This window comes from Brienomyrus brachyistius, chromosome 19, assembly GCF_023856365.1.
Source record: "Brienomyrus brachyistius isolate T26 chromosome 19, BBRACH_0.4, whole genome shotgun sequence".
Classification (NCBI taxonomy): Eukaryota; Metazoa; Chordata; class Actinopteri; order Osteoglossiformes; family Mormyridae; genus Brienomyrus; species Brienomyrus brachyistius.
This window is the reverse complement of record NC_064551.1, coordinates 17,219,541-17,231,157: the sequence shown is the minus strand read 5'-3', so window position 1 is coordinate 17,231,157 and position 11,617 is coordinate 17,219,541. Positions and strand designations below refer to the sequence as shown.

General features: G+C 44.8%; 1 protein-coding gene across 2 annotated transcripts; it reads left to right on the top strand.

The window, feature by feature from the left end:
• Positions 1-204: 204 nt before the first annotated feature.
• On the top strand, positions 205-7,380 carry rnf8 (ring finger protein 8, E3 ubiquitin protein ligase). 2 transcript variants are annotated; one of them, XM_048986182.1, is made up of 8 exons: positions 205-339; positions 1,452-1,580; positions 1,664-2,194; positions 3,025-3,084; positions 3,151-3,231; positions 3,312-3,416; positions 3,656-3,860; positions 5,973-7,380. In XM_048986182.1, the coding sequence occupies exons 2-8, from the start codon at positions 1,455-1,457 to the stop codon at positions 6,845-6,847; spliced, it is 1,983 nt and encodes a 660-aa protein (XP_048842139.1). In that variant the 5' UTR covers positions 205-339; positions 1,452-1,454; the 3' UTR covers positions 6,848-7,380. The 2 variants fall into 2 exon arrangements, with proteins under 2 accessions (XP_048842139.1, XP_048842138.1); XM_048986181.1 differs by having other exon boundaries at positions 223-452.
• Positions 7,381-11,617: the final 4,237 nt, after the last annotated feature.

The following is an 11,617-nucleotide window of genomic DNA, read 5'->3' as shown; positions in this document are numbered from 1 at the left end:
TTTCAACATTAATTGCGGTATGTTCAGGCTGACATAGTCAGATTCTATGTTAAAATGTAAAACGTAGAAATAACGTTCCATTAACGTCACACAACGTTCTGACAACTTTGAGAATACATTCACATATACTATCACATAACGTTCCCTTGGATTATGCGTTACGGTTATTAATGAATTAACGTTCAGGGGCGATGCATCATGGGAGGTGGTGACGCCATTCCTCTGCGTCATTTCCGTTGTGTTGCTGTAACGAACTACAAGTAGAAGATGGACGTCGCCGAGTTTGGTCTTTTTCTGTCAGTGTGTTGAAACATGTTGTGGACGTAATGGAGCAGGAAGGTGTGTCGAGGCCCCCTGCTGCCGAGAGCAGTAGCTCCATAGACAAAGAAATATGGTGTTTGAAGCGAGTCGGAAAGAATACCGAGTGGCTCCGGCTGCCGGAAGATACAGAGGTAGCCGCTAACTTGATAACTTTATCTAGTGAAGGGTACTTTAATTGGCTGTTCTTCCAAGTTGTGTAGCCGGTTAGCAGTCACCACTCAGACGCAGACGCATAAGCCCATTTTATCATTTTAGTATACCTAATGTGACTGATGTGGGACGCGGTGGCTGGATATCTGCTTTAGTGTGAATTCAGTACTGGTGTTGCGGTTTTATGTTATCCTGACGTACCACATGTCTCTGCCATAAGACTGCATGCTGCTCTACCTGCTTCTGTGTACAGATAGATTGCCTCTGGTTGGTTCGTGTATGTATGTAATGTATGTATGTATGTATGTATGTATGTGTGTGTGCGCACATATGATTTCAGCAGGTTTTGTTGCTATAATAGGTGAGACTTGTACATTAAACAATGATCAGTGAAGTGTCCATTTGGCTTATGGAAATCCTTGGTAACAAATATTGCAAAGATTCTTCATGTACAAAACTGTACAGATTCTTTAGGTTTGAGTCGCAATTTATTTTAGTTCTGAAGAAATATTCTATTCTGCCTGGTACCTCTTGAGTCATTGGTTCAATTCCCACCTCTTGGATTGTAGTGGATGGAATTTACATGTTTCCCTGGACTCCAGTACCAAGGTGCCAGTGTGCATGAGCTCTCTGTATTGGACTGGAATACCCAACTCCATGAGCTGTGTTTCCTGGCATGATCTGCAGGTCATTGTGTGAGCAGTTATCAAAATCAGATAAGTGGCTGTGGCAAGTGTCACTGGAGGATCTTTAGTAATGTCAACTATAGACTAAAATTCACTGAAAGTTTCTGAACAAAGTTTGTCATGGTGCTTATTAAAATTGCGATTTACTGCTGAACCTTTGCTTGCCCAGCATGGGAGGAAAATCCATGGGAGGACCTAAGAATGAATGAATCTGTCCCATTGTTAAAGTCTAGACTGGACCATGACAGATTAGACACAGTCAAGTTTACTTCAAGTCATCTATTGTGTTTACAGGTTATGCTTGGACGTGGTCTGAACGTCACCTACCAGATATTTTCCTCGACATGTCCTTTAATGATATCCAGGAAGCACTGCCTGCTTAAGCAGAACAGTGGTGGCCAGTGGACAGTGACTGATAAAACGGTAAGTCTGTGCTAGCTTTGTATGATGGCGTGAATGCTATGTGAAAAATCATGACTTGATTTCGTCTTTAATTTTCATCTCAGAGCGTCAATGGTGTGTGGGTGAATGAGGAACGGATCCCAACTGAGAAGGCAGTGATCCTCAATGTTGGGGACTCAGTCAAGCTTGGCGTTCCTGTTGACGGCATGCGGGTGGAGTTTGAGTACGTGCTGGTGCGGGACTTCTTGCGGACTCTTGAGCCCTTCTTGTTGACCGAGGAGCACAGTGTGGGCTCCAAATCTAGGAAGGCTAAACGAAAGTTTTCTGTGGAGGAGACCGCTGCTCCCGCCGAGTCACAATCCAAGCTCTACCGGTGCTCCAGCACAGATAAATTCCTGGACAGGTCGTGCCCCATACCGAGTGACCTGCCAGCAAGTCCCAGGTCCCTGGAGGCTGCAGGGCCCAGCCGGATGTCCCCCACTACCGGGGTGTCATGTGTGCTCTCTGACGGAAGCTCGGGGATAGCCTGTGTACAGCAGCACAACCAGAACATGCAGATGATGAGGAACCAACTGCTGGAGCTGGAGCGACAGGTGGCCAGCTTGCAGGCGGAGAGCCCCGGCCAGCAGGAGGAGGTAAGGAAGCTGCTGCAGCAACAAAGCGCGCTGCGCTTGCAACTGAAAAGCCTGCAGGAGGCACAGGTGCATAGGGTAAAGATGCTGGAGAAGTCCTTCTATGAGGAGGAGAAGTGCTTGGCGGTGAGAGCAGTAAAGTGGGTCTGTCATGCCATGGGAGCAGTGCTGGATGTACAGTATTGTGAAAAAGTCTTAGGCGGTCAAAGAAAATGTTTAAAGAATTAAGAATTTCCAAATTACGGATTTTTGCGTGTCTGAATGTGCGTGCGACTGCGCTCATGTTTTCTTGAGCATCACGAAGTCGTGTGTGCATTCGCTATTACGAATCATTGTATTTAAGCCTAAGTTTTAGTAGAATATCCTTTTTAGATGTGCATTCCTAAGTGCAAGTTGGCTGTAAGTTGGGTTTTCATAGCCCGTGGACAGTCTGTATTACAGACCTTGCATTTTCAGTCTGTTATTAACGGGCAGTGGAGATAGCGATGCCTAGGGGAAAGTTCAATTTAATCAAGGGGAAAATGGCAGAGGGAAGGCAGGGAAATCAAGGCGGCTGATGAGAACCCAGACAGTTGGTGGTCTGGCATTTTTTCCAGAACTGTATATACAGTTGAGTTTGAAGCTACAAGATGTGATTATTGAGGCTCAAACCAGCGACCTTCTGATCACAGGCAATGAAAATTAACACGCTAAGCAAACAGTACACCCCCGACTGACAGTTTTCTGTTATCTGTGCAATTAAATATGTTTCCTGATAATTGTGTAACTGTCAGATTCTTAGGTCTGTTGAATTGCACATACATTACTTCATGACGTGTTGATCTCTCTTTAAGATGGAGAAAAAACAACAACGGGAGAGTCTGAAGAAGCAATTGGAGAACACGCTGCTAGAGGTAGGAAAAGGGCTCTGGGGCTTTGGTCGGACAAGGCTGATGTAAACCCCTTTGTCACTTTAACAGCGCAGGAAGCTCATTGAGGAGCTGAAGCTCTCTCGTCAGGGCTTTGAGGAGATCCTTCAGGCTAAAGATAAGGAGCTTGAGGTACAGCAGCGAATACCCGGTACGCAGCGTTTCCCATGAGATGTCATAAACGGTGCAACCCTGACGTCCTTGTCTTGCAGGAGAAGGAGAAGGCCTGGGCTCAGAAACAAGAAGTGGTATCTCAGATGACGGAGGTTCTGGAGAGCGAGCTTCAGTGTATCATCTGCTCTGAGCTTTTTATTGAGGTAACTCCTCACTTCTATGAGGGTCTTACAGCAGCAGGCCTCTTGGGAATCCAATCGGCAGACACATCAAACTTACTGGTAATACTAACACCCTGGAGGGTCTGGCTGTTCTGCTTTTGTGCAGGATCTGTAATCTGACCTGTTTGTGTAAAGTCCCAGTCATGAAAAACCAACTGGGGCATGTCGCTGACTTTGAAGAAGGCTTTGTGACGTGACAGTTTTTTTTTTTTTTGGAACAGGCTGTAACGCTGAACTGCGCCCATAGCTTCTGCCTCCACTGCATCAGCGAGTGGCGCAAGCGCCGGAATGAGTGTCCCATCTGCCGACAGGCCATTGTGTCACAGACCCGCTCCCTGGTGCTAGACAACTGCATTGACCGCATGTTGGAGAAGCTGGGCACCGAAGTGAGGCAGCACCGGCAGGCCCTCCTCAGGCAGCGGGAAGGTGAGAGGTGTGTGCCGACTCACTGCTCTTCTCCTGTACTCGTGCCGAGAGGGGCGGAACTTCTGAATGCCTGTAGTGTAGCGCTGCACAGTCTCACATTGTGATATAATTGCGATTATAGGCTGCATGCGCAACAATAACCAGGGCTTTAGATGATGGGTGTAAATATTTGTCCGGACACCAGCTTTTCGGTACTATATGGATGTTTAATTACACCCACAATTGGCCATAATGGCAGGCAGATTAGTAATACACCTCAAATATTAATGAGATGTGTATTGTGATGCCTGAAAGTTAATAATCTGTATAAATTCACCATGCGGCTGAACAATTTATTGATTTGAAATCAAAATCGCAGTTTGAAACAGTCAGATAGATAGATAGATAGAACTTTATTAATCCCTCGGGAAGGTTCCTCTGGGAAATTCTAGTTTCCAGCAGCAGTACACCAGCATATTACAAGTTATAAAAATACAATAAAAAAATACAATATAAGAGGAGGAATTTAAAATACACGTACTAAGGTAAGAGCCAACATACAGATAAGGATACGAGTAGGGAGGGGGGAAAGGGAAAAAACTATTCACAATAAAAGGGAAATAGAGGGATTTAGCAGCAGTTATGTAGAGAATAGAGGGATTTAGCAGCAGTTATGTAGAGAATCCCGCCACCAGTCCCCAAAATTTTCCCCTGCAAGTGGGAGTACTGTTTGCAGGGCCGGATGCAGAGGGATTGGCACTCAAGCCACCGTAAAACAGCTCAGAATAAACAGGAGCGATAGCCTTCTGCTCTCCTCCGGAGTAGCTCTGCTGCGGCCGCCCATCGGACCCAAGCAGCTGGACCAGGACACGGGGACGCCCACGTAACACCTGGCTGCGGCAGATGATGACCATTTCCAGACTGTGGGACTGGACTGTGTGTCTGCCTGGGGGTCACCAGCCAAGATCCCCAGGGGTTTCGCTGTATGGCGCGTGTGGTGACGTGCTGCATCAGAGCATGCTCCCCAACCTGACCTGACCTAACCTGGAGTAACAACGCAAACGGAATCACAAAACGCTTCAGTCAAAAACAGTGCATTTTACTTTTCATTTAAAATAAAATGGATTAGAATATAGACCAGTTACCATCAAAGTAATATCTCGTTGCAGTGCTCTGTCGTGTTTTAAATCTGTTATACACTAAATATTGAACTGAAGCTTTACATATAAAAAATTATATCACAAATCGTAATCGCAATATCTGTCAGAAACATCAGTTAGATATTTTCCCCAAATCGTTCAGCCCTAATTCGGCACATGCTTATTAAATCTGGTTAGCGGAGCCCGTTACATGCGGCTGTTTTGGTAAATCGTGGAAGCGATAAGCACTGAAGTGACGCTGAAGAAAGGGACAGATCAGCAGCCACAGCATCTTTTAAAAGAAGATATTGTTATGAAAAAAGGTGTGGAGGTACTTCTTTGCGATTTAAAGTCCGACAGAATTAGGGACACGACAGACATACAGATTGCTAACTTTTGGCCATCGCAATATGCGTTTCATTAATATTTTATCCATACTAGTAATCTGCTTACCAAATTGTGGGTGTAAGTAAACGTCTGTATGGTACCGAAAAGCCAGAGTCTGGACAAATGTTAACACCTGTCATCTGAAGCCCTGGTGATTATAGTGCATATGCCATGTACTTGCGATGTGACATCGTGTAGCAGTACCTTAGATTATAGTGAGCGAGGAAAAAGGGACTGGGCTCTGCATGAGAAGCATTGACTGTCCATCTGGAATAGACATCTGTGAAGTTTGCTGTAGGATGACGGGGGCAGCCTGACTAGACGTACTGTTTGTGTGTGTGTGTCTGTGTTTGTGCTTGTGTGCGCGTTGGTCTGGTGTCAAGTACACACTGGGTATCTAGGAAATCTTTGGTTTTGTATTGAAAGGGCTTCAGTTATAATTAAACTGACAGTCTAAGGACTATTCATCAAGTTTAGATTTCTGAAAGAGCCTGTGCAAGATAGAGATTGAACATTGGCCAAAATAACCATGTCTCCCCGTCCGTCTGTGTCTGTCTGTCCGTCTCCCCCGTCCGTCCTTCTCTTTCTGTCCTTGCCTCACTGTTAGCCCTGGATGTAGCAGCACCCATTACCCCTGAAACCAGCCCCAGCAGCAGCTTCCTAATAGTCAACAGCAGTGATCTCTCATCCTCAGAGAGCAACAGCATCATCATGTCCCCAGACTCCTCTCTGGACAATGACAGCATTGTGTCCCTGATCGCCTCTCCAGAGAGCAGCCGAGTGTCCCCAGTCCTCTCTGTGGATGATGACAGCCTTGTATCATTGGTCCCCTCGTCAGGGAGCAACCGTGTTTCCCCTGTGCCCTCGTCAGGGAGCAGCCATGTGTCCCCTGTGCCCTCGTCAGGGAGCAGCCGCTTGTCCCCTGTGCCCTCGTCAGGGAGCAGTCGCTTGTCCCCTGTGCCCTCATCGGGGAGCAGCCACGTGTCCCCTGTGCCCTCATTGGGGAGCAGCCACGTGTCCCCTGTGCCCTCGTCGGGGAGCAGCCACGTGTCCCCTGTGCCCTCGTCGGGGAGCAGCCACGTGTCCCCTGTGCCCTATTCGGGGAGCAGCCACGTGTCCCCTGTGCCCTCGTCGGGGAGCAGCCACGTGTCCCCTGTGCCCTCGTCGGGGAGCAGCCACGTGTCCCCTGTGCCCTCGTCGGGGAGCAGCCGCGTGTCCCCTGTGCCCTCGTCGGGGAGCAGCCGCGTGTCCCCTGTGCCCTCTTCGGGGAGCAGCCGCGTGTCCCCTGTGCCCTCTTCGGGGAGCAGCCACGTGTCCCCTGTGCAGTCGTCGGGGAGCAGCCAAGTGTCCCCTGTGCACTCGTCGGGGAGCAGCCGCGGGTCCCCCGTTCTGTCTTTGGAGAGCAGCCTCGTGTCCCCTGTGACCTCCCCAGAAAGCTCCAGCTGGAGCGACGTCTCTCTTGCCTTCAGTGACATCATGTAGGGTACCACCTGCGTTAGACTGTTATTCTTTTGATTTTTTTTTTTCCTCCTTTTGAGTGCTGGGGCGTGGGGGGTTAGGTGTATTGCAAATTTAGCCAAAATTTTACTTTATTCTGTGCTGTCATGCAATTTACATTGATCACCTTCCCTCTGAAGCACTAAAATGTTACCTCAGGCACTATTTGTGCTGCATTGCAGTTGTATTGCTCTTATGTAAAATGTAGGTACAGAATTTGGGCAAAATTAGAAAATTTCATAAAACCTTAATGTCAAAGCTGTGTTTGTGTGATTATTGTTGGAAGTTTCACTGGAAACTAAGTGTAGGAAGCCGAAAACAGTATTTTCGTAGCGCTGGACAGTTAGTGCCTTTACGTGACACAAGGTGGTACTATTGTGTCAGTGTTAAGGAGTAAGAGATTTCCAACACTAGATCATTTTAACATCTGTGAAACTTTGAAGTATTGAAAGTATTCAAGTATTAGTAAAAAGTATTTGAAGTATTCAAATATGCAATAAATATTTTTATACTGAACAGTCTTGTTTCTGAAAGGGTTTTTATTTTTATGAGGCTCGATGTGACTGAATCAGGTAGGAACCTCTGAGGTGCGTAGTTGCCATCCCATAAGTCAAATTTCTCTGTATTCATCTTCTACGCAGTAGGGGACCGTGTGATATACCTCGTGGTTTAAAATAGGATGACCAGTTAATCCTTGTCAGGAGGGACATTGTGCTACTTAAGCTTTTACAAACTGCTTTAAAACGAAAAGGCTCCTTCTTGGCTAAATTGTTCGGTTCTTCCTATGCGTTAACTGGTTTGTTTCTGTGATTAAAACTCATCCAACAGTTATATATTAACATTAGTGACACATGCATGATTATAGGAGACGGATTAGTCAGCACACAGCAAGAATGCAGCGCTTAAGGAAATTATTTTTTTTTTATGTAAATTGTCCTGGCCAGGTTCAAAGTGTACTACAAAAATCGTTGTTCATATGATTATGGTTAAGTTGTTTTATTCAAAAGCTGCAGAGCGGATAATTAAATAATTTCTAAGTAAAAATGCAACGATTTCAGGCAATATTTTGCATTAGCATTTCAAACATGCTGATATATCAGCGTGTTCTTGTTTTCACAAAGAAAAGAGATGGTGCTTTTTATAAACCTTAGCGTACAAGCGCGCGTCGTCTTGTTCACGTGCCAGATCACGGCCCAGATCGGTTACCAGGCAACCTTGGCTGTTTCGCTCGTCTTGGCGCGTGCCCAGTGGTCCTGCGTTGAGGCTCATCTGCTGCTTTTTGCTGCTTTATGCCACGAGATCGTAAATATAAAATGCGATTTGTGCTCTTTCAAAATCCCACGTGAAACTAAAAATATAACCCATTACTTATTAACTTTGCATTCAGGCTGCATTGTGAACAGCATGAAGGTTCACAGCGATTATTGGGTCGTTAATTTAAATAAAAAATACTTTTAAAATTAGTCGATTTTTTTATGTTGTGCCATGCAAAACGAAGAGTTTAATCTGCCTAGTTTGTTTAGGCATGTGTAGCCTGCAGTTGCGGAGTGAATACAGCTTGTTACTTGAGAACACTTTATTGCGCTGAGGATCGCAGTCTGACTGTCTCCATACCTTTCCCAGGTCTATTGGTTCTCTCAAGTCTAATGTTTACATCCTGACTCCCATCTTAAGTTTTGACTCTAAGCCCCCAAGATTATTTACTGTTCTAAAAATCAAGTATTACATAACAGAATGGTGACGCGTTCCACACACCTTCTGGATGGAGGCTTTACATGGAGTTTACATGTGTGGGTTTCCTCTTGCAGTCTTGTATGTGTGTGTGCACACATGCGTGTGCTCTGTGATGGGATGCTATAATGTCCGGGGAGAAATGTTTTCTTACCTTCTGCTGCCTGGAACAGGCTCCATCCCCACCACCGCCAACCATGCTATACTGGATAAACAGCTAGAGGTGGATAATGAATTTATTTGAATAAATTGCTTGTTTGACATTGTTTCCCCCACTTACACACATTGCTGTAACATGAGGCCTTGGCTTCTCTCTATGCTGATTCCATCAGCCTCCCCCCCCCCCCCATATGAAACATAGGCTATGGGGATTAGCCCACCTTGAATTAATGCAGTCCACCAGTACACCAGTCTCAAGATGACTCATGCATTAAAATTCAAGACTGAAGGTGTCTGACCTCAAAAATGCTCTCATAAAATACACAGATCTGAAATTCTGGCTGCTTTTCTTTTAGAGGGGGGTGCTAGTGGCCAGCAGTGTTTCTTAAGAAAACACTGAGACCATTGATTATACCAATATGATTTCTGTCACTTTTATTTACCCTGTTCATACAGAATACGATCAGGTGTCATTGGCTCTAATGGTCAGCTGAATAATAGCGTATTGGTAGTACCGGGCTATATGGTTCATAGCATTTGGTCACAAATTGCTATAAGCAACATAATTATTCTAAATGCTCTGTGTGAGCATTATAACAGCATATAAGGCTAATAAATTCTTAACAGGACCCTTAATTAGATTTACCAGGTACCATGTGATCTAATTGGAATTCAGTTTGTCTGGCTAGAGTTTGTATCCGATGCATTCATTCGGGGTGATTCATTAAACATTGACATGATCTTTAAGTGTTGCTTAGAGAAGGCTGTATGTAGAAAACAGAAGCCGCGAAGCCAATTATTCTGTATCGAACAGCATGCTGAAGAAAGCACAAATATAGAGGTTTGGTGTGTAGATTCCACGGAGTCCCACAAGCAGTAAAACACCGCGCAGTGTAAACATTCAGTACATAGGCTACATTAATGAAGACTTTCATAACTTCTAAAACACTACTTTTCCACTTTGATATGATGGCAGTACATTTCTGAAAATGAAAGGAAGATTGCATAAAAGGGAATAGTAAAGTTAGATCAGATCCAAATAACCCGAGGGACAGTTAATTCGCTTAGATTATAGGAACCTTCAGCATTAAAAAGTGTAGATAACGGACGTGCACAATTAAACAAATCGCTTGGCATGCCACATTGATGAAGTATTAACTCACTTCAGATACATTGTCCTCCATTATGTATACATTTAACAATTTTGTGACCACATCAGATAATTACAATTTTACTACCTGCCGGAAAAATGAGTCCTGTAAAACACACGAAATCTCTAAATATAATAAAAAGCTGATTTTTATGCATCTGTCATGATTCAACCAGGCTATATTTCAATATATTTACGTGATAGGGTATATATTTTAAACGAAGTGGCATTTTCTTATACTTTGGCGTCACTGGTAATCGTAGAACGCTTGTATGAACATAGTCCGAGCGAGCAGCAGTGCTAGAAACAGAGAAAAGAAAACTCGATATCAACATAATGATTGGTCTCTCGGTATGGTGAGATGTGGTCAGATGGGCTGGAACAGAGGGAGGGTCAGAAGGCAAAACCACACTGCATCGGCGGATTCCGTACTCTCGTGAAGGGCAATTCCACGTGGGGTTGACCGATATGGCCACATGGGGGAGACAGAGACACATCGCCCTGGGCCTCCGCCCTGAATCAGGATGCTCTTAGATTTGACGTATCATTAAAAAATATCGTATCACTAGACCCATTCTGCTGGCCTCCACCAGTTCACGTTTTGCTCTGGTCTCAAGAGTCTCTTCTGTATTTATCACGGCTCCAATTAAAGCTAATTAAATTGCATTTGCTTGTATAACCACTGAACGAAGACCAGTATATTTAGCATCACGTAATTTCAACCTGTCGATTGACACCCCAATACCTACGTTAGAGTTGTTAATAGAGGCAGGTTTTATATATGCTTCTCATTTTGTGGAAATGTCCTGTGAAACATTACGACAATGGACGTTGTCGAAATACACCATGACAGTCTGAATTGCGCGTTAGACGCGGTGAATGAAGCCAGGCTACATGAAGGGGGGGGAGACGCTTGCTCACTCCGTGGGGGGGGCTGCGTGGCATCACAGCGTTCCGGCTTCTACAACCCTTCGCCCTATTTAAAAGGCACCAGCTGTCCCCAAAGATGCCTCTCACAACACAAGGTCCTGCCTCTGCTGTTTTCTGTCCAGGAGGCTGAATCCGGTTTTCTCAGCAGAATTTTACCACCTTTGCCCAAATCGAGCTATTCATCAAAATAAAACGCTCCTCAGAGTTTCTGTAAAACGACAAACGCATCTACTATACATTAGCCGGCATTAAAGATTGCTTCTTTGAAATTTCCTTAACATGCACGTTCTTTCTGCTAATTAATACCGAAAGTGTCCCTCTTCCGTGTCACATGCGCCCTCAAATACTCCGCCTTGCACTGCGATTCCGGTAAAAATCACATTTCAGTCGTTGCAGTAACGGGAGCCTTAGTCCCCATGTCTATATTTAATGAATTGGATAATCTCTTTTCATCACATTTGCTTGCTGTATTCCCGCTATTGAGGTTTAAGAACAGACGTCCATATTGCATTCAGGATTCACATTAGCAGAAATTAGCCGAAATTGTCCTTAAATGTAATTAAATAATTGTGTAAACTGAGCTTCTGGACATCCTAAACCCAGTTCCTCTGTCCAGAAAATGCAAACCCTTAGGGCATACTGACATTCAGAGTCCTATTTATAGATGATGAAGTACTTTCCTCTCGAAGGCCGTTTTATGTTTCGATAGTTATTTTTCACACTAGGTCTATATGTATTTAGAATAAGAATTTATCGTTTTCCATGTCGTGTGTTAGTAAACGGAT